The sequence below is a fragment of the Amblyomma maculatum genome, chromosome 6 (genome assembly GCF_055883805.1).
Source record: "Amblyomma maculatum isolate TAMU_Amacu chromosome 6, ASM5588380v1, whole genome shotgun sequence".
Lineage (NCBI taxonomy): Eukaryota > Metazoa > Arthropoda > Arachnida > Ixodida > Ixodidae > Amblyomma > Amblyomma maculatum.
Window position 1 is genome coordinate 112416555 of NC_139349.1, and position 23132 is coordinate 112439686.

The following is a 23132-nucleotide window of genomic DNA, read 5'->3' on the forward strand; positions in this document are numbered from 1 at the left end:
TAAGGTTCTCTAATCTTTCAAAGTTGGCCTTTCTTTGTATTATTATTTCCTTTGGGTGTATTATAAAGGCGCCCCTAACAGCGGTTACTTTGAACGCGGCTTTCACTAACAGTCGCAAGTCTTTGGATTTGACGACTGGTGGTGGTAGTGGTTATTTATGGAATAATCAAACGAAAGGAAGGAAAAGAGTGCTGCTGGCCGCGGCAACTCCTGCCTAAAATCTGGAGCAAGCGAGCTGCGACCTGCGGGAAAGCAAAGGGTTAGGGAGAGGACAGCGAGTGGTTGTGCAGAGGGGAGCGACAGCAAGAAAGGACACGGGGAGCTTTGTACATTATTTCCAGTTCGCCTTTCAAGCACTGCAACATCGTAATAAATTCCCTGATATTTGGCCTGCAGCCTTTTTACATCTCGTAGAAGAGACCATTTATTTTGCCAGTTAAAGTAAACACTATGGATAGCAGTCTAGAGCAGCAATAAATCGAACTGTATAGCATGATAGGGACAAAGTATACAAGTAATGCATCATTCTTGCAACCAGTACAGCACAGACCACGGATTAACGTAGTACAACTGCTTGAAAGGTCCTATAAAAATGGATGTCGATCTCGGCTCACGCCCAATATCCGATAGGTCTCAACAGATGGGAAACAGGCCGAGCTCAGGCTTTCCGATGTGCCCCTGTCGTTGCAGTGCATTAGTCGGATGTTGTCAGTTTTTTTTTTTTTTTAATTCTCGCCATGCCTAATTGTTGTCTTCTGCGTTTATAACGCCCTGCTTTTAAGGGACATAGACTGACGTTGGCTTTTATTGATGTGTTAATTAACAAAGATAGAACTGTCGTTTGCCGGCATTTCATTAAAGTTATATATACCATACCATAATCAGACCAAAATGGAGATTTTGTAAGGGAGGAATGGCAAAAGTCCTCGTCCTTTCTTCCTGTCACTCAACTCTTTTCTTATCCGTCCTTTTTACTGTCCCTTTATTTCCGCCGCTTCAGTACAGGTGCTTCTGGGGATTAGATAGCAGATATCGGTGCTGATGAACATCTTTTTGCTTCCCTTTTTGTTTATGTGAATAAAACCACTTACTACTACTATATTACTATTACAGGGAAGGCAAAATATTTACCAGATATATCGGTATACCATCGGCTATATTCACAAGCAGAATGCGATCATATCAACCACGTGCTGCCGACTCGGCAGCCCTTTCCGAGAACTTTCAACCCGTGATCGCATATCGCTTATAAATGAAGTATGGTGGTAAAATGTGCGAATTCTTGTTTTGTTTTTGTTTTTCACAAAACGCAGAATAAATTTGGAAATTTCCCTAATTTCGCGGCTAGTTGGCGGCGTAGCTGGCTCTTTCCAGCCAAGGTTTCCTTTAATCATTGAAACATTGCTGCGGGAGTATAATGATCAGAAATAAACCTGGTAACACGAGTTTGGATGTGTTCAAGTTTTTCTCTGGGATACAAGCGAATAGCGCATGGCGTTCAAATTTGTAATGAAAAGCTGTTCTTTTTCTTTTTTTTTTTTTGGGGGGGGGGGGGGGGGTGACATTATGCAAGTGACGTCGAATGAGGCTAAGAATTTGAGGATACGCATAAGATGTTGAATATATCTACTCCTTGTCATGTTTACTGAAAACTCGACCCCAAGATATGTATGAGGCTAAACCCTTCCAAGAGGTCGGCAGGCGTGCACGGGTGATTAGCACATGTTGACATTTACCATTCATCGGCATGCCCCACTTAACGAAACATAGGTTGCTGAGTACACTGCTAACATGTATAGTGATCATTTTGCACAGCATGATAAATGACAGAGTCGTGCAATATAACCTAAATTTGTACTCACGAGACGATACCACATCATTTATTATAGATTAAAAAAACAAAAACAAATACCGAGGCCAAAACAGACCCCTAGGAAGTCTGGGCTCCTGAAAGAACATGAGTTGGTTTAACTCTTTTGAACAAAGCATACTGCGCTCAGAGACGAATGATTTCTGAACTGAGCAAATCTATTCACTATGGTATCGAACTATTCATTTTATTTCTGAAGCATTCAATGCATACTTTACATTGTTACAAAAGGAAGTGACGCGCACACGCACATTTCTGTGACCTACGGTCAAAGGTACCAGTAGAAAATTTCCGTAACAGTCACTCATGAAATGGCTTGTCGCGAAGGCTAAATCCTCAAGAAAACAAACAAAAGAGGAAAAGACAACAACACACCAACTTAATCAGAAGACTCTGCCAACGCCGAGCAAACAAATGTCAGCAACCAAAGTGGCTATGATGATTGCATTGCAAAAGGGATGGTGCACTAAACGTAAAATTAAAAAGGAGTCATATATATCTGAGGCAATAATTGACAAGGCACAACGCTGATAGGATGAGGGAACAAATGAAATTGAAAATTTCAAAATGATCGTTGATGATGGCATGTACAGCATTGGGCTTAAATCAGGTGGAATATATATTGATCCAAAGATTGACGAAATTTCTTCTTTCCAAAGGGATACGATCGCGTGCTACAATTCAGTTTGCTTATTGATTACAAGTTATGGCTGCATCAAGTATTTCGCGAATAAGCTGGTTTTCTATTTGCCGTTATAGTTGTGTTTATAAAGTTTGGAGGGCGGCAGCTGCAGTGTATACTTTCAGGACAGTGAATGGTCAAGTCACCTAATATTTTTTCTCTCGTTCTGAATATGCTTCTGCAGTCTTTTGCTGACACAAGTGGCCTGTCTCCCCGACGTATTCGCTGAGGCTAAGAAAAAGATTTAAAATATAGGACTTCCAATGGCGCATATGAAACAACGGGTGATCGATACGCCTTACTGTACATTCATGCATTCGTTAGGCTGGTTTGTTCATGCGTCGATAAAATCTAAATAGACGGTGACGAGCACAAAATATTATAACTCTCGATCTCTGTGCAGTCCTTATCAGAATGTGGGACGTGATGAACGTCAGAACTAAAGGCTAGTTTTTTGCTTGACCTCTTGCATTCGGTGAAGTTCGATTTCATTTAACAATTTCTTGGCTTCTTAATGACTGGGAAATACAATCTGGTCCAGCAACATATGCACCAGACACATAGTAATTTCAATAATATCAAGGCGTGAGGAACTATAGCGAGGCAACCGGCAACGGACTACCTTACAACCGGTGATCATAGAACCCATTAGTTTTTCCTTCAGGTGTTATAATCTAATGTTGGGAGAAATAATGTTCTGTTTTTTGACATATTTTCACTCTGATAATTGCGTCTTTTTCGGTTGTGTGAATGTCAGTATAACCAAAAAATATATATTCTGTTCGACAAATTTAAGCGGCTGGAAACAGAAAACGGCAAGTTAACAGAGAGGCATTATGCCTTTCTGCCCTCTAAGTAGGGTTCCCTCTTCCGCACATAACTGCGTGGTGAATTTTTTTATTATAGCTGTGAAGTTCGCTGAACTTTCGGATGCGGTATTTGGTCTCCCGTGGTTGGCGCGAGGCAGCAATCAGGTGCACCTGTCACGGGGATTACCAAATTGGTGGGACCGCGGACGCACGACGGAGGCTCGGTTGTGCTGCAGAGCGCTCGTTCCCCCCTCGTCTTGCATTCCTACCAGAGACGTCTTTCCAGCGCCCAACTTCAGGCAGTGTTCACAGGGTTGAATGCCATTTCTGTGGCCAGTGCACTTTTTTTTTTTTTAGGGCTATTGTGCGCAAGCAGGTACCTGTACAGTGGCTGACCACTGTGCGATGAGGCGCCAATGGTCGTTTGGGCTGCAGGTGCGAGCACCCTCAAAGACAACTTTCTTCTTTTTTTTTTTTTTTTTTTTTTTTTTTTACCAAGAGCCTTCAGCGATTGCTCCTGCTGCATACGTTGGTCTATGCAAGTGTGGAAAAGAAAACGTAGGGGAAAGCAGAGGTTCGGAATGCAGTGACGTCAATGCTGTTTGTAAGTTTGCTTGGGACCTCTCCTTTCCCAAGTTTTTGATTAACATCCTTTCCCCAGTCTTTGATTAGCTGACGGAAACTTTATCTTCCTTTCCCTAATCGTCGATTGGTGAGAAGTGTTGCCTTTTTGAAGCCGTCCCCACCAAGGGCGGATACAGAGGGCTTAAAAGTAAGCGCTCTGGTTGAAACCAGGGCTGATTTTGTCTCATCAACCGGTCGGTCATGTAAATAGTTTTCTCCTTGCTTGTTTCTGCTTGTTTTATTTATGTGTGAATGAATAGTTAACCTTTTTTTTTTTCTGCCGCCGAGTGATGTGAATGTTTGCGAGTCCGAACCACCAATCCATCAAGAAACCCCGATTTCATCAAGTGTTCCTCACATCGTCACATGAAGGGGAAACTCAACTCGGCCATATTCACCGAAGATCCTGCTACAGGCGTACACAGTCTAGTTGGCAAGGCCATTTCAAGCCCGCGACATCGAAGTCCTGCTGACGGCTGACCTGAAAATTGATTACGACTTCGTCGGCAGCACGACACATCTGAAGCAAATTCTTCGGATGCTGGCATTGATGAGACAAGTGATATGCAAGAATTCAAGCGGACTTATTTGATGCCACCTTTAGGTAAGCAGGTTCATAACATTTTGTTTGATTTTGTAGGTACAAAGTTACATATTTAATTTAGGCTGACCTCTATGGCTCTGTGATACATGGTTGACAATGCGTTAACAAGTGCAGGGTTGTAAGCAGTCGCCTTGACCAAGCCAGGAAGTCGGTTTATTTTTGGGGCCATTTCACTGACTACTTAGCGATAATTATACTCTTTAGTAACATTCGCGTGTTCCCTCTTAGCGATTAAGCCGGCCTGCAAAATTTAAAATTTGCAAGTGACTGAGCGCTCCTGAGTTGCAGCGTTAACTTAACCTAGAAAGCGTTCAGTGGCATAAAGTTGCACAGCGAATAAAGAGGTCACACTATTGGTTCGGATATCAGCGCAGGCATCTAATTTTGCTATAGAATCATGACTGTACAACATACGCGCAATTTGGACAGCAGTAATCTATTCTGTAGCGCGAAGAGGCGGTGGTGTGGTTGCAAGCTTTTGCCCTATCTTGATCCTAACAAAACGGTCAGGCCATCAATATGACCGGTGGCCTGCTTTCTTTGGTTTCGTTAACGACCTCCTTAAAGTTATGGGGAGTTTGAAGGTCCAAACATGGCACGAGAACATAGTCACATTTGCATTTTTTGTACATTGTGGTATTTATTTTACGCCCCAAAAGACGAAACTCATCCAGTTTGAAGAAAACAGCCGAAATGTGGATTTCTGAACATGCTCTTTTTTGATGAAAACTTTTGCAGTAAAAAGAATGCTAATTTGACTGCGCACTAGCTGGCTCTTCATAGCGCGCGCTGTCGCTGCACTTCGAAAATATCTAGCTTCTCTAAATGGCTACAATTCATCCTCAGCAGACGCATGCTTGAAACGCAGAGCACACTACCCATTAAAACTATTACGTATTCCCTGACCACGTCTGTAATGTCAGCAGTGCTAGCGCAAATGGATTTGTCTTACTTTTCATATTTTCTGTGCTTTTTTTTTTGCTTTTCTTGGTGCCATTTACTTTTCACCTTCATGATTGCTTTGCTTGTATTGTTTCTAAAAGACTCTTTTCAGGTTATCACGACCAGTAACCCTGCTTTTTGGATCAGCAGTCACAGCCTGTGCATTCGGATATTTCTTTCAAGTCTAAGTGTTCTCCATTTTAACGCTGGTCCCTGCTCCTGAAGTGAGGAGCGCACATAGCATCAGCTAAATGGTGGACGTACTTGGGTTGACAAAGACAAGTTTTCTCAATGAACTGTTGGTTAATGGGCTGAGGCTTTCCTTTCATCACGATCAGTTTGGCTGTTCGGTAATAAAAATTTGCTGATCCTTGTGGCTGTGCAGTGCTGAGAATTTACTATCTGCGTGGTAATTTGATAAAAATGCCTGAAAGGAAATTATTTCCTGCTGAGGAAAAATAAAGGAATCCGGGTTGATGATTTTCTGTACCTGGATGTCTGGGGAAGAGACGCATTCCGACTCGATCATATTGATATTGCGTAACGTTTCTTGTGCTATTTCTATTCTGACACTTATCCAATGATGTCCACTCACACTCACATCTACTCTCGCTCACAACCACTCACTAGCACTCACGTCCACTCTCGCTCACAACCACTCACTCGCACTCACGTCCACTCAAACTTTCGTCCACTCCCGTTTGCATCCACTCACTTACACTCACGTCCACTCCCACTCGCAACCACTCACTCGCACTCGCACTCACGTCCGCTACCGCCCACATCCACTCATTCCCATTCACACTCACCGCCGCTCCAATTTGTGGCCTCTCGCACTCACACTCACGTCCACTACCGCCCACATCCCCTCACTCCCACTCACACTCATCACCGCTTCAATTTGTGGCCACTCACTCGCACTCACACTCATGGCCGCTCCCATTCGCGGCCACTCACTCGCACTCACACTCATGGCAGCTGCCATTCATGACCACTCACTCCCACTCACACTCACGACCGCTCTCATACGTGTCCACTCACTCACACTCACACTCACGGCGTGAGTGTGAGTGTGAGTGAGGCGATATGAGTGCACTCATGAGTGAGTGCGCCGACCTATGGCTATACCAGGTAAAACAAGCAGTGCGAGAGGGCTGCATCGATGCCCGAGTGGTCTAAAACATCGGGAAACGAAGCTGCCATGTTTGTACCACTGCAGGTTCAATTTCTGCTCGGGGCTGAGATTCTGGCTACCGTTCGAATGGAAAGTGTCAAAAAAATATTTCGGGTAAGTTTAGCTTCACGTTCGTCCTCAAGTTTGGCATCAAGTTCGTCCTTCACATGCACCACGGTTTCTGAACCATGCTGAGCATAAGCTGCCGAGAATGAGAGCTATAACTGTTTCAGGCATAAAAAGAGAAATGAAAAGCAAGCTAAAAATTGGGGCGACACTTGTCTGTCTTTAAAAGGGTACAATGTGACAGTTTAATGACTCCTGAATGGCTCCTGCCTGCAGCTTCCCTTGCTAACAATTGTTTGCATGGAAACATTTTGTTACTCGCTTAATCATTAATCCCCTTAATTTCTGCATCAGTTATCTCGCATACATGTACTCATTAGCACGCAGTTGTAAACTACTAGTGCGAGACCACCGGGCATAGATATAAAGCTTCGCATTAACCAAACTGCACTGATGCACATGTGCGGCCTAAAATCAGTGTCTACTCTGAGTTCAAGGGTTAAAGGAGAAGCCCGATTTGGCCGCACCTACTAATTCACCATGCCATGTGGTAGCGTGACATCACTCAACCTAATGACCAACCAGAGCGCATCAACGTCATCTGCCAATAATCAGCTGCCAGAGGCATCACCACGATATTTCGCTCACCATGCCAACGCTAACACCAATGCTGAATTCTCTGGAAAACAGGGCCTTTAATGCGATCGTTTTAAAACAAAGCCTGTAAAGTAGGTTTAAAGTATCTCAATGCCTTAATCCAACTTATTGCTAAGCAAATGCACAAATGCCAGTAAGACATCTGCCTTCACAACTGGATTTGTCATCACAATGGGCTGTAAACTAAAGGAAACAATTTGGAATGTATTTACAAACAACAAAACACCAGAGAGACCGGAAATGAGAACACAAGAATGGGTGCTAACTTTTTTCTAGTTCTTACTTTATAAAAAAAAAAAAAAAAAAAAAACCAACAACAACTGGAGATGTGCACTAGGCAAAAGGTGTACCATGTGACAAGGTGGGCAAAAGTTGTAGCTGACATCAAGCTAGCAATATGTCATGAATATTGTGAATTATTTTCCGCGTCAAACACTTCCCACCGTGTTGAACACAAATTTGCAATTCATAAACAGAATGTGGTTGTCCGTCAAGCAGAAGATGTATTGAATTCCCCCATGCCAAGCATTGCCTGTTTGTATAGCAGATGGTAGGCTTCTAGGCACTACACGAGTGACCAGTGGTGGTGTGCCAAAGTTCTCGCTTCTATCTCGGTCACGCAAAATACTGCAGTGGGTGCTGAGCAAGTGGTCAGCACGCGATTCACGTGTCTCGCACCAGTCGACAGTGCCCCAAAAGCAGTGGTGTGAACAGTTGCAGGCTGGCAGTAGCCATCCTGGGCCCATGTCGGAGAAGCCTCACTGCCACCACTGCGTGCTGACGGTGCTGTGCGAAAGCAAACCTAAAGCCTTTGACACTTGCTCTTTTTGCCATCTAAGAAATGTCTGCAACTTCGAAACTGCGCTAAAGCTTTGGGCACAGTAACCTCGTCTCTCTAGCAAAAGTTGCGCGAGTTGCTGTCCATCCACTTAATTTGGTCTTGAATGGAATTTTCGACATAATTTTATATTATGAATTTCGGTGACGTCAAACTATTTTATTCTGTTTTTTGCCTGCTCACAATAATGGTAAACAGTTGGAAGGAGCTGTAGAGAGTCTTTCCCTTGTTAGTAGATGAAAAACTTAGCTACATAAAACATACAAGGCCCGACAATCCTAAAAGGAAAAAAAAAAAAAGCTGAAAACGAAACATGAAATGTGTGATTTTTTGCTAGCAGATTTCTTTGTGAACAGCTACCAATCAGTGCTGCCTGCCAGTTTTTGAGGATAATAAAAAAAGCCCTGAAGATTTCCCTGTCGATTTCGCCATGGTATCCTCTTGGAACTCTACAATTACGGCAGGTTGAGGTGCAGTTACAACCTGTACAGTGCATTGGATGTTTGGCCTACGTATGACCATTCACACAGAATTGAAACAAGCATCAGTTGGCATTCAATATAACTACAGGACATGCCTTTTCTTGCACGCCTGCTTTACAGCTAGTTCAGCGGTGAAAAAAAAAAAACGAAACTCCTCCATTTCTCTAAGGCACTGTTATGCTCTTACTATTAACTGTTTCGAACAACTTTTCTGCTCAGCTTCCAAGCAAGAAAGTCAAGTAGCTGGCCAGAAAGAGCTTCTGCACTCGCATGAGTTGAATCTGGTTCACTGCTTGGCAGCATCACCTGTACAGGACATTTTCTTTTCGAGGCAAAAGTGATCACACATCTTTTGACAAGTTTGAAAGAGGCTTGGAAACATGGCAGTGGGCCTCTGAGACTTGTCAGAGCTCTTCTAGCAGACACCGTTGTGCTCAAAGGGAAATTGTATGTGAAAAAAAATGCCAAACGCAATCCTCCTGCCTCTCTCTCTCAACAAGGTGTAGAAGTCGTCAATAAGTCAGCACCTTCATTACTGTCGATAGCTGCTCACTCGGTACTAGTGCCAGACAGGAGCCTTGCAGCATATTCCTTTCCTTTAGCATCAGATCGAGATTTAAATTTGTGCAAACAAAATTTTGAAACAGGACTGAACTGTCACACTTGATGACTACAGTGACGTCGTATGTGGAGGTGACAGCAATGTTATTGTTGGTTCCCCGCAAAGCACTATATGCATGCAGCAGCAGCCCTAGGGTGGCTCCTCTGCATCACACCCGTGTGCGTGGAAAATGATCCATCAAGCAAAAGCTACCTATCAACATTTTTACTCCATTCATGTTTGCCAACTTTATATGACTACCTGCACTGCTGGTTGGTTACTGCAGGACAGTACGGTGTTGATGCTTCAGAGATAATGGTGCGAGCCATGGCGCTGACTTTTGCCACATCACCACCAGCCACGTGTAGTGCAGCGAAGACTGCCATCAAAGCGGGCACTGCTTGCCTTGAGGAGTTCGATATATTTGTTTTATGACCAACAGCATTTGATAAAAATAGTTACCAGAAGACAGCCAGTAGTTGGTAACACAAGGACATTATGGCAGAAAGCAAGATCATGTTCCTCTGCCCCATTTCTACATGCTGTTTTATTTTCCTTTTAATTTTCCTTTTAATCATGTTCAAGAATTACTAGCACTGGAATCCTAAGCTACATTAATGAGACACAGTTACCACAACAAAAACCTTCTTGAATTAGAGTTTAATGTGCAACAGCTCTGAAAAACGCCACTGGCGAGAACTGAGCTCCATGACCAGACTCAAACATCCAACCTTCAATTGCTTTATTTTGCATCTACTAACCTTTCAAGTTGTATGCTGAGCAGGAAGATTTATATGAAACCTTTAACCCAAAGCCCTGCACATCGAACACCTATGCATGGGTAGGACAGCAATGACAGAATAAAACATCCAGGAAGATACAGACGTTTCACAACAAAACAGTGGAGGTCACCAAATGTGATGATGGTGTTTGCTAAAAAGAGGCATCAAAGGAATAAAAAAAGGCAGAAACGAAAATTTACCTTCATTGTTTCCTTCAGGTGCTTGTAGACAGCACCCACTAGAATGCGCGGAACTAAAATAAAAAATGAAGAGGAAAAACATGCTCAGTGTTTGAGAAGGACCATGACAACAAAAGCATGCAGTAGGAACTTATAAACAGCCTTCCCAGGAGAAAAAGAAGAGAATGAAAAACAAGGTCCACAACACGTCCCAAGTAAAGCTGCTCAGTGAAAATTCCCAGGAAGAAATGACATCCTGCGGAGATCGATATCTGAATATGCCAGGAAGTATGTGAGGTTAAAAAGAGCTTAGGTTTAGGTGCCACTATAATTATTGCTTGCAGTGTCCAAACGTAGAGAAAAATGTCGAGACAGATGTCGATTGGGAGGCTCACAAAAGCAGCCATTTGCAAAGAGGGTCTCACCTATGCCATGCTTGTCAGCAATACCATAGACAATGGCAGGCCGCAATATCACATAATCCAGATCTTTCATCTCCCCCAGATCTTGCTCCACGGCAAGCTTTAGATGAGCTGTAACAGTCCATGGATCCAACGGGCAATGCTCTTGAGATGGTTTCTATGAAACCCGATGACAAGGGGAGAAAACAAAATGATTATTGCCAAGAATAGTCAATGACCAGGCAGTAATGACATGAAGTGTCATAACTTCATAATGGCTTTGTCCACCGTGAATGACAGCTAAGTATCCCGCTAATGTAGCAGTTGCCGAAAGGATAGGTTTTGCCAGTTCGTGCAACCTAAAGTAAAGAAAATTCACAACAAGGACACATCATATGCATGTGACATTGTTATGAATTCTTAAGATCGTTGCCAGCTACATACTACCTCGAAGAACACCAGAAAGCACTAGAACCAAGACTTGCGACCTGATTCCCAGTCTCTTCATAAGACAATCCACGGGTTTCTACTATTGTAAGACAAAGTTCTCATAAACTCCTCACTTATACGCACATTCAATATATTTAGAACAAAATGCTAGTGCTCGCTAAGTGATACAGTCAAACCTCGATATAACGAACATGCATATAACGAATTATTGAATATAGCGAACTCTTCTGAAATATTTTTGTCAAACACATGTATTTTTAACTTCCCATAGCGAACGCGGTTCGGCATAAAACGGATATTACGAACTTCGCAACGCCAGCAAACGTTCAGGATTACCTCGCAGGCGCTGACAGCGCCACAGATGCCACGATGGCATTGGGAGTTGACAGCCGAAGAAATTTATGGTCTCCGAGATTACCTCTGCGTGCCTGTTTGTGCGCATGGAGGTGATCTCGGAGGCCATCAGAAATTGTTTGCATCTCACAATCGCCGAGAGCGCCACTTCAGCGGCGGCGGCAGCGGCACGATCGAATGTTGTTTTTTGCCTTTTTGCACGGAGGAAGGAAACAACTTGCTCTTTTGGTTTTTGTGCCATTCGCGTTTTTTGGTTTTAGTGTTAGCAGCGGCGTGGCCGTCGTAGCATTCGGCGGAGGCTGCGTCAGTCGTCGTGTCGAGTGTGGTGCACGGGTGTGCGTAGTGCTGTGATGGCGGAGAACGTGAAAAAAAGAGCAGAACTGACGTTAAAGACCAAGCTCAAGATAAAGGCAGTTTACAAGAGGAGACTGATTGACACTCTTCTCGTGAAGCTTCTTATGAAGCAGGACTTGAAGATCGACTTGCTGGGAGCATTAAAGTGGCATGGGACAGTGTGAAAGGCGAAACGATTGCCAACTGCTTTCGGCACACAGCTTTTGTTCCAGCAGAGGCCCGCGCATCAAGTGACGATGGGGACGAAGCAGAAGCAGAGCTCCGCGAGCTCGATGAGGTGACATGCCCGCAACAATGACTGTAGAGGACTGTGTAGGCGGCGACGACATGGCGGTGACCACGGCTGTACTGACGGACGCCGAAATCGCTGTGGAAGTTTCTGAACATCCCGCAGACGAAGCTCAGGCTGACCGTGCAAACGATGAGAACATTCCGATTTCACAAGAAGCGCTTGCTGCATTGGATTTACTGCACCGCCACTACAGTGCTATTGAGAGCAGTAGGTTTGCCCTTGTTGAGCGTTTGCACGGAACGCGATCAACACAAAAAAGCAGGTCGCGATAACTCAGTTCTTTGCGCGTAAATAAACGGACGTGACCAAAGAAGGCACCTTCCGAGTTGCTGTGCCTTCTCTGATTGAATTTTGCTGCTCTTGCATGGATTTTCTGTGAAATTTTATATTACGAATTATGGATAGAGCGAACTATTTTCCGATTTGTTAACTGTTCGTTATAACGAGGTTTCACTGTATAAGCAAGAGAGGCTTGCAGCTCAAAGTTTGTTAGAGTCTTTTATGGCCTCCAAGACAAAATGCCTGTATCAGTGCAAAGTTCTCCTCAGAGAACTTTTAGGATTAAAAGAAAAAAAAAAGGAAAAAACAGGCGACAAGTATAATTATTTTACTGGCTGCTTCCTGAACCAACGCACCTAGGTGTTGTGCCTAAAAACTCTTCATCTGCGTAATGACTTCGTAAGCCATTGCCCACACTGCCGTATACATGCAGTACAAGCCGATGCTTCTGACACTCTCTTGCATGCCGAAGTCCATTTCTGTCTCGCATCAAGATTTCTTCATGTGGTTCTCCGCTGTGATGTGTAAAGCTGATGGCAAAAGGGCGACTACTATGTGCCAGGGCGTGGGAATAGTATTGCCTAAGCTTTGACCATACATTCTCTGCACGCACGACTACCAACATATCGGGAACATGAAAACAAGGAATGTAAAAAAAATCACATCTCAGGATGGGGTCTCGCTTTTGTCGAAAGTGTCTGTCAGCTGCAATTTTCAGTCGTGCACTGCAACAATTACAGTGCCACCTGAGCAGTGTGACTTCCGCAAACCACAGAGCAAACTTGCAGCAATTTGCTCGAATCTAGTAAATAACTGGACTTCTGCCTTGCCCCCACGAATTACACTACACTTAAAGCACTGTCTCGTGTACTATAGATAAAGGTCAATCGCCATGCACCTAACGTGTGCAATTCTGACATCGTACTAGTCGGCTTCCGGATTGCCACTTGCCTGAAGTGTCAAGTATGCAACCATCTACCCAGAAATACAAAAACAACAGTTTTATCTTGGCAGCTGTACAGCAAGTGCACTGCATTTAGTTATTGTAAGTGTGAAATCTTTGTACTTAATTTTTTATACAGTATCTCTCTACACTAACCTTTCTGAACATTCAGCATACCACACTCAAGTGTTTCTAGGCAGAATAAAAAAAAAAAAGGAAAGAAAATAATTAGAGAATGGGAGCATATATACATACTTTTCCCTCGGCATACATGTTGCCTGCAGAAATCTCGATGTAACGTTTTGGGTGATGTTCGAGTGCTTCCCTAGCACAATTCCTACTCAATTTCAAGATTCCTTCCTCATATACCTGCAAAGAAGACCGACGTTACACAGATCAGCAATGCTCCATGAGCAGTGTGGAAGAAGTTTTTCTTTTTTAGTTTTCTGTATTTTAATGAAGCCTTTACAGCAAGTGCTTCTTTCCTGCCCAATCAGTTTGGCGTCAAGAATTAGAGATTTGCCATTTTCATTGCCTCAGCTGCAGCATTTCCTGTGGTGAACATCGCATCAACTACATCACAAACACTGGCCACACTTTGATACCTGCTATGTATTTGCTGAACCAAAATTTTAGACTTCTAATCGGCCATTAAATTCATTATATGAGAGATTTTAACTCATTGACTGCTTTTGCCGTACGAGTACTGTGGCCACATTCCGGCGTTTTTGCAATATAGGTACTGCGCTAAACGCACAGCGTTTACAGAATTTTACATGGGGGGGGGGGGGGGGGAATTTTTTTTTTTTTTTTTTCTTTAATATTCGACACTCAACGGTTAATACAGAATTGCGACATGAGTGCTCTGCCAGAAGCATTAGTACAGTATTGGCAAAGCACAGCATCTGGAATGGCAAAGTTTCAATTTCTTGATCTAATATTTCTTGAAAGCTGTTTTACCTTTCCCACTCCCGCTTACGGCCTTCTGCAAGGTTACCAGTACTTGGCAAAAAAAATAGATAAAATAAATCTGGTATCTTGAGAGACAGTGTACTGTCATGGAGAAAAGGGGAGACTATCTGCATCCAAGGATGAAACTGGCCTTGAATAGTAAGCCAACTCACACAATCTGGCAAGTTTATCTTGGTCTCTGCAGCCAAGTTGATCACAAAATCGAACGAGCCCTCAGGATGCTCAAAGGCTGCTTTGCAAGAAGCTGGAACAAAAGAGATAAAAAAAAAGGGTATAAACTTCAGAAATGTTACCCAATGTTTCCGTTGGGCCTGTCTGACTGCATCAAAGTGTACAGCAGCTGCAGTGGACAATTCATTAAGAAATGCCTTCAAGTGTCATCCACAAAGCGCGGAGAATAAACCACCCTTTCGCATAATGCGACCTTTTTTAAAGTTTTACGTGCACAACTGCAGGTCACATAAAATAAACTTAGAACTTAAGCTTGAGTTAGTAGACCTTGCATTCTGAAAGACGTTAAACTAACTCCAACCTCCTTTCCATCGCACTTAGTAACCGTGCTTGTACGGATGTACAGTCCCAGCCATAATCTTACGGAGCATGCTTCAGTGATGAAACTGTTGTCATGCCTCATACAACAAAAATTAGAAAGCACTTTATGCACCTGTTAGCATATACTGCAGGTATGTACACACACTAACCGAACACATCATTCTGTCTTCGATATGGAATGTATCAGAAGATTTTGCTGCTCTGTGATATTTCGGCTGCACCTGTACAATCACATCACGATAAAGTATAAAGAGAAGAAATTTGATCGCTGGCATCTCTGATGCATCTACGTTTCCAACTGCCACCCACAGCAGGCCCAAAGAATGAAATGTGCCCTCTCCAACATAAACTTGGGGAGAGTTTGGCCAATGCGACCTTGCTGTATTGTTTTGTCATGTGAACGACGTGAACACACACTGTACTTAAATGGTGGTGCCACTTAAAGGGAGCATCAGGAACCATTTCATGCAATTTTAGGTCTTAGTAGAAATGCATTATTCCACTCCTTGCTACAAAGCCAATGGCGATTTGCCAACTTTTGTTGAGAAAATTTTAAAGTTCCAAACTGGAGAGGTTGAAGAAAAGAAAGGTCCCCATAATCCCGACCTGGAAGTGAACAACTATGTAGCATAATCCTCGGAGATCAGCATACTGAAATGGGTTTTGATGTCAAAGCAGTTTGCTTGTGAAGACTGCTAGTGGTGGAGATGCCAGCATTTCATTTCTCGGCTTTTTCCAGCACATCGAAGCTTTGTTCTCAGTGAATGTAGTCTCTTATCGTTTAAAATGTAGTAATCTACGATACACGGGCAAACTGCAGCTCATCGTCACAGTCCCATTAAAGTGCCCTCTCTTGGGCTGCCTTCCACTGCTACCATGCAAAATGTGTGACAATCCCCTGCACTTGCGTGACAATTACTGCTAGTACCATCTAGTGGTTTGTGCCTTACAAGATTAGTGCTTTCAGTAAAAAATATATAATAAAGTATGACTTACTATATTACTTATATCATCTGTTAAAATTATTTAAAATTTTCTGATCACCACCACATACCCTGCTCAACTGATGCAGCTTTCTGGTGCCTATTCAGATATATTTCCATTCATTGTTTGAATGTGTTTTGAAGGCACCCAGCACACCAACTCTGCTGATGGAAAGCAGAAATCATTTGTGGATTCTTTGGTATTCTGTTTGCTTCTTTTAGGTACAGTTGCACCTGTTTGGTTTACACGAGGAATGGCCAATGGGAATCATTTACTGCTCTGGTATTCTCACTGGCAGGCAAGAAAAACCTGTTCTGCAAAAAATCAAAGCAGCACTAACTACATAAACAACTTACCAGGATTTATGAGATTCGCACTCTTGAACTCAACTGCAGGATGCTCATACACCTCCTGCACAAGAAACAGCATCAACCTTAAAAAACCAGCACAGCAAGAATACATAGTAGCCGAATTACTTAAACTCTGGGAATGAGCAGGGCTAAACTAGAAAAATGAATACGCACGTTGCATCTGGCAATTAATGTGTGGCTCACTATGACTTGCAACACCATGCAAAACAATCCACTGTCCCTGATTTTGCTGCTATTTTATCCCAGGGTTCCACTCAGAACAGCAAGGCATATAAACAAGGCGACAGAAAAATTTAACAAAGTCTAACCAGGCATGAAATGACCAATGTACCCTGCTTTCATAATGTGAAATAGGTTAACACTGTTATTAAAACGGCCAACACCATTAACACTAGTATATCATGACCGTTGTGAACTTCACCTTTCATTTCAGTGTTTGTCATGTTCATGTTGCCACACACATATTGACAACAACAAGTTCCGCATTTGAGCAGGGTAGAAAAATGAAACCCAGAAGATTACCTGTTCCAACTCCATGCAGTAATAAAAGTTTACAACGCATCCTTTTAAGCCATTCTACATTGGAATGGCTGACAGCCCTGCCCTGTTGCTCCTGGAGCTGTGATGAGACAATGGAACATGTCCTTTGTATACGCCCTGTCTTTAATGCTGAGAGACAAGTCCAAAGATAACCTTGAACCTCGCCCGCTGACGGAGACCAAAATCCTCGAATGATGGCCGCACCTACCCTATGCCTTGCAGGCTTGCTAGGCATTGTAGCTTCGATTCTCAAATGTCACTGCATGCACAATAGATTGCGATTTTATTGTGCATACTGTACTTACTCGATTCTAACACTCTCAATTGTAACACGCACTTGTTTTCCAAGGACGAAAAAAAAGTGCACTGCTGGCATAGTTTTATTTTCATACTTGTTTCTAATGTGCATGTTAATTTTAGGCCATTTCCTTTGGAAAGAAGGTGCAAATTAAAATTGAGTAAATATGGTGCATTTATAATTACCGTCCTTGTTCTTCACTTCATTCCTGCTTCCGCTTTTATAATCCCTCTTCCTTGTCTTTTGTGCAGCTTAGTGAAGTGAGATCCACTCTGGATTAACCTCCCTGCTTCTCATCTCCTCCACCTGCCCGACTTTGTTTAGGGTGTGAAATTAATTAAGGATTTCAAGTTCAGTATGAAAGACGCATCTTCTATACAATGACTGCAAGAAAAAAAAAAAAAAAAAAAAAAAAGGCAAAGACACTTAAGACTGCTTATGTGTAGGAACGTGAAAACCTTAGTTGCCCAGATAAAATATGTTCAAGCGAGGTTTTCGACATATGATAAAGTTCTTTCTGTTGATACTGCATTTGGTGTGTGTTTGCATGTTGGACACGGACTGCCTTACTTCATGCAGCATCTCGGAGCCACAATCGCTGAAACCTCGGTTTGAAGACACACTTGGAGGCACACATGTTGCAGTTCAAATCCCCATTGCAAAGTAGCCTGCAACTTAACAGATGCATATTATATGGGAAGTGAAATAGTATGACGCTACCTCAAACACCGTACGAAGAACAGGTACGTCACAATTTTGATACCAATGGCTGGAAATATGACACCACACGGAGGTCCGTCAGTGATGCCACACGAGCATGGCGTGCCAGAGGCATTCAGGAAGAGGGGCCCTTTCACAAGAATAGCTTCTGTGCATATCGTCGTCCCACTTGCCACTCCAGTGGCTAGGCACCAGCTATCACGAGGCCACCATGAAACAGACTGAATTTCGCGCCATGGGGCTAGTAAGACCTTTCTTTGCCTTAGAAACATCCTTAACTTGACTTGCTGTACTCCCCCCTTGATACGCAGTGAAGCATTTGCCGATCATGGAAATAAAAACTATGCGCTGAAATGGAAGCTGAAATGTGCAGAAAACCAGTATCCTTGTGAAACAAAATCACTGTACAAGACGCTTTTGAATGAGACATAAAATGAAGCTTAAAGCACAGAAAAGCACTAGCAGCAAATGCTGAAATGTATTTAAAAAACTGAAGAAACAGTTCTGTTCAGCATTTCATGGCTTCCTGCACATTTTTTTAGACTGCACAAATTTACTGTGAAACAGATATGGCTGTTATGCAAGCCTGTTCTTTGCAGTTGTTCTGCTCAATCGCATGAACGTAAATCTGCAGTAAATTAAGATATTTCTGATAACCTGAACTGTACTAACTAGAAATAAACCCTGAGCGAAGATGGAAAAAGAGAGCATTTATAATAACCATTAAGTGGAACATATTTTCAGCAGTTCTCATCGCTAAAGTGAGCTTGGAAAGATATACTGCTAAACTAGTCTCCGGAGTTTCCTCACTGCTGCTGAATCAAAAGTAAATTTATTCATTTATTTCCTTATTTTCTAAACAGCTTGGGCAGATAAACTATTATCGATATTTGTACGAAATACAGCACTGAGTGCATTACAACACGTTCCCACAGAGATGCATTCCCACAGAGGGCTATGCAATACAGACATCTACCTTATCCTTAATGACGGTAATCAAAAAGTTGGTAATCACAGCACTTAATCACACTCGTTATACCTTTGAGAGAGCTCACCTCGTACTGAATGTCGACGCATGCAAATAGTGCAGCTGCAAAGATAAAATTCATTGTTTGGCTCTAGCTGTCCTTTTTACAAATTTCTGTAGATTAAACAAGAAGAAAGTGTATGCACATATCTTTAATATGTGTGTCACAGTATGTGCAGTTCAGCAATCAATTCTAGCAGAAATTTTCAGTCACATTAGAACTGTTACTCCCAGACACACTTGAGAAACTTGAAATTGTCACTTCGGTATGCTTTTGCTAGCTTCACGGCTGTTCTTATCTGCTTCCAAAAATATCAGTTCTCAAATAATTAGGCTACTTTAGAAAGCAACAAAGAAGAATTCAATTAAAAGAGCGCACAAATTTGCAATGTTCAGAGATAAAAACGTTATACTGAGATTCATACTGCAAACTAGAGAGCTCCTGAAAACTCATAGAGCACAACCTCAGCAGGAGAGCAGAAAGGCACAATTGTAATAGACATTCATGGCATCATAAGGGCTGTTCTCAACCTTTCTGGTCAAATTCCTCTCCTTATCTAAAGCTCAGCAGCTTACCCTTATTTCCAAGCCTAAAGTAACCTTATGGGGCTGAACGTCATTTGATTGGGCTGATAATAACAGAAAGGTCTAGTTGGTAGGAAACAATTGAGATGTTTTCAGCCCACCAATCAAAGTGGTATCATGCGAAATTGTCCAAATCTCGACTGTCCATCCACATTTAAGAATTTTCTGACCTAATTTTGGGAACAAAATTCAGGGTTGGGCCAAATCAGCTTTGAATGTTGGTCAATTAAATTTCTGAATTATACAATTTAAATTTTGGGGGTGGGCCAAGTCCATTAGTCAAACCCACTCGCTCCTTTAAAGCATCTCAGAAGAGGCCAATGCGATAGCAGTGTGTTTGGATCCATTGTGCATGGATAGAAGTTGACGAAGATGACAATGTGCAATGCACAGCTACGAGGTTCCTTACTCACTTTCCACAAGAAATTCCTTGGTGCAAATTCGCTCCGCTCCAACTTTTTGTTTTTCTTGAGCTCGGCAGAGGCTTCACAAAAGATTCATGGTTAGGTTTGATTATGTTAAGTACTAGTGCGAAAGTGTTATGGACTTAATGTGGTCTTCTGAGCACCAAGACCAACAGCACCTTATAGTTAATTTGATGCACTAGCAAGTTTGGGGAGTTGCAAAGCAACTTGCTCATACCATTCCCTTCAGTCGCAAATTATCATCAACCTTAAATTATCATCAACCTGAGGAAAAAGTTAAAATTTTTAGAATTCACCGAGAAGCGAGACTGCAGAAAAGAAATTCCTGGTTCCAAAAATTTGTAATAATTTTACATTTATAATGCCGTTTCTATTGAGACCTAATACTTCCATACTGTGACTCAACACCGCTCATTACATGGCCTTCATCATACTGCCTATGACTCATTCTTGTGAAAAAAAAAAAAAAAAAGGTCAGCACACTTTAAGCCCTTTAAAAAGCACTCATCCTCACAAAGCAAAAAAAAAAGTAAAAATGCATTGATCAGCGCTATACCAAACCTATCGTGAAAAGGGGCATGTTCATTTCAAACATGACTTTTTGCACTCAATTTGCATGTCTATAATAAAAAAAGCTCTCATGATGGTCTCGCACATTTAAGCACATTATTTTAGTGGCCACATTTCTGCACTTTGTGCCTTTTATAAGGGCTTTGATAGTATTCAGGATGCACATGTACAAATACACACATAGTGCCTGAATCGGGTATGAGCAGAAAAGTTTAGGATGGCACGCTCACCTTGTGTGCATTGTTGAGCCATGCCATCTGTGGAGGTACTTTGTCTACAACTCTGATCTGCAAGAATGACAAAATCATTCATCAATTACCTGGCATCCAGAGGTGAGAGAGAGAGAGACAGTAATGGAACCTCTCACCAGAATTCCCCAACCAATCACTTCATACCTGATGCCAGCCTAATGATGCAGCAGTCTGGAATAGCCTTAACTAAAATGGTTCAAATAAACACGAGTGGAAAATGAAGTTAAATCCCACAAGGCACGGATGATTGGTAGTAAGCTACTACTAGAGGCAACCTGCAATAGAGCGTTTAAAAACCACCTGAAATTTGGTCCAGCTTCTTGTGTAGTCCAGAAAAAGCTGTGCAACACCACACACACATCTCGCTCTGCACACTTTGCAATAAAAAGGTGCTAACAGTAGAGAAATTTGGCCCTGGCAAGTTACCTAATTGATCACTGCTATAGGGACACCAAGTTTTTGCAGTGCATTTCCTGCTTCAGAATGGTGCACAGGACATTATTAAACATGGACCAACATGAGGAATTTGCCTGCCTTCAGCAAATAACCTATATTTGAATTTGTTCTCGCATGCAATTTTCTGCCCGGTGGAATAATGGACAAGGGCCAGAGGGTGACAATACGAAAAATTTTATGTGAGAAGCTGTGCTCAATCTCATCTTTCCTTTTTTAATAGAAAAAGTAAAAAATACATATTTCCACACATTAAAATAAATGTTTACACCCCTCCCGCCCTCCCGACCACACATTGTCCTTCAGACAGCGCCCAAGGGGAGAAATTGAATGCACTATAGATTTCTTGCAGGTATTGTGTCAACAAGATACAACTACACAAGCAGTGATACATGATGAACGCTATACTTTTTTGTTTTTTGGTCCGTTGACTAAGATTATTCGTGAGTGTTCTCTAGGAAGCAACATAGTACGCTCTCAGCATCTAAGCTCCTATTCAGAATCTAGGGCAGGTCAAAGATTTTTCATACCTTTGATGCAACACTACTTTTGAGCAAGTAGTCAACAAGATGCCGTCCTATAAACCCGGTTCCTATGGAAGAAATAGATGAAAACACATGTCAAAGCTCAATTTAATAACATATGCACGAAACGTGACCATTATTTCCCTGAAACACAATACAGGCCTTATCATCACCAACAAATATCTAAACCACCACTGCGCCAACATGCTGGCGCCTTTTGCATGAAATCGCGCACATGTCATGACTAACATTTGGACATTTGTGCTGCAATTTAATGTTTCGGTCTACAGGATAACGGAAAGAAAGCGCCATGTGCCTCCCCTCAGCGGGGTGGTCACCTAAACGAACTAACCGCGCTGCGGGAAAACAAGCAAGTGGTGAGAGGAGGAGAGAAACGGGACTGTAAATGACATATGCAAGATATATTTCAAGGCCGCGCTCGCCGTGTTCGACACGCCTTGAAGCCTGCAAACACGGCCTTTGAGGTGGTCGCCTACCCTGCAGACATGCGTATTTTTTTTTTTTTTTCCAGCCACCTTAGCTACGCTGAAGAGAAGGCAAGTGCGCCCGCGTGAACAGACCGAACCCACACGATATAAAATAATAAACGCGCGCGGTTCCATCACAGTACTGATATTTATCACTCAGCATCGATCAAGCAAAAGAAAAACGTAAAAGCATAGCTAATTAACAAATCAGACTCGCGTGGACGGCTCTAGCCGGTGAGAAAAAACCGAGGAGTTTCCTAGTACACCAAGGAACCGCACAGACCCAAGGAGCTGTCACCAGTGCCTTGACCGCCGGCAGCGGATATGACACACCACTCAAAGAACGCGCTGCCTGAAGGTGAGCGGCCACTGCGGAGGGGCCTTCTCTCGCTGGTGGTCAAAATTCAATGCTGCCTGCACTTACCTCCCAAAATAAGGAATCGGTACTTCTCGTTCCGATCGCCGTCCCCCATGCTGACGTTCCGGCCTTGACACCCGCAAAGCTGATACCGGCAGACGACGTTCCCGCAGCTTCCGAGCTATCTCCTAGTGGAAGAGAAGCTGGAAGCAGCACCGGGACCGGGAACACGTGGGCGGCGGCCGGAACAGGAGGCGGTGGCGGTGGCCCGCGACGTCGACGACTGCAGCTAGCTGCGTGCGTGCGGAGTCGGGGCGGAGTGGCGTAGTCGCAAAAAATAGCTGGATGAATCAGCACCAGGTGACGCCACCTTCATTAGCATGTTCTTCTACCATGGCAGTGTTTCATCGCAAAACATTGATTCAAAATGGTGCGTTGAGATTTGCGGCATAGCTGGCATAGCCTCCATAACACTTCATGAAAACAAAAAAAGAAAAAAAAAAAAAAAGGGGGGGGGGGGGGGGGGGGCTATAGTATATTCTAGGCACTGTAACGATTGGTTTCTGAAAATTTGCTATTTGCAGAATTGAGGCGTCGTCTGTGAACTCTCCTGGCAGTTATTTAACCATCT

At 42.9% G+C, this 23132-nt stretch overlaps 1 protein-coding gene across 2 annotated transcripts in view; it reads right to left on the bottom strand.

Moving 5' to 3' along the window:
- The window catches only part of LOC146186612 (uncharacterized), a 39448-nt gene extending 16599 nt beyond the window's left edge, over positions 1 to 22849 (bottom strand). The window contains exons 1-9 of one of the 2 annotated variants that reach the window (XM_084607352.1): positions 22568 to 22849; positions 21662 to 21723; positions 20658 to 20714; positions 18876 to 18910; positions 16248 to 16302; positions 14508 to 14599; positions 13639 to 13752; positions 10736 to 10889; positions 10332 to 10384 (exon numbers count right to left, since the gene is read on the bottom strand). In XM_084607352.1, the coding sequence (XP_084463478.1) occupies positions 10332 to 10384; positions 10736 to 10889; positions 13639 to 13752; positions 14508 to 14599; positions 16248 to 16302; positions 18876 to 18910; positions 20658 to 20679 (525 nt within the window). In that variant the 5' untranslated portion in view covers positions 20680 to 20714; positions 21662 to 21723; positions 22568 to 22849. The remainder of the gene's footprint in view (positions 1 to 10331; positions 10385 to 10735; positions 10890 to 13638; positions 13753 to 14507; positions 14600 to 16247; positions 16303 to 18875; positions 18911 to 20657; positions 20715 to 21661; positions 21724 to 22567) is intronic. The other variant, XM_084607351.1, reaches the window with a different exon arrangement.
- Positions 22850 to 23132: the final 283 nt, after the last annotated feature.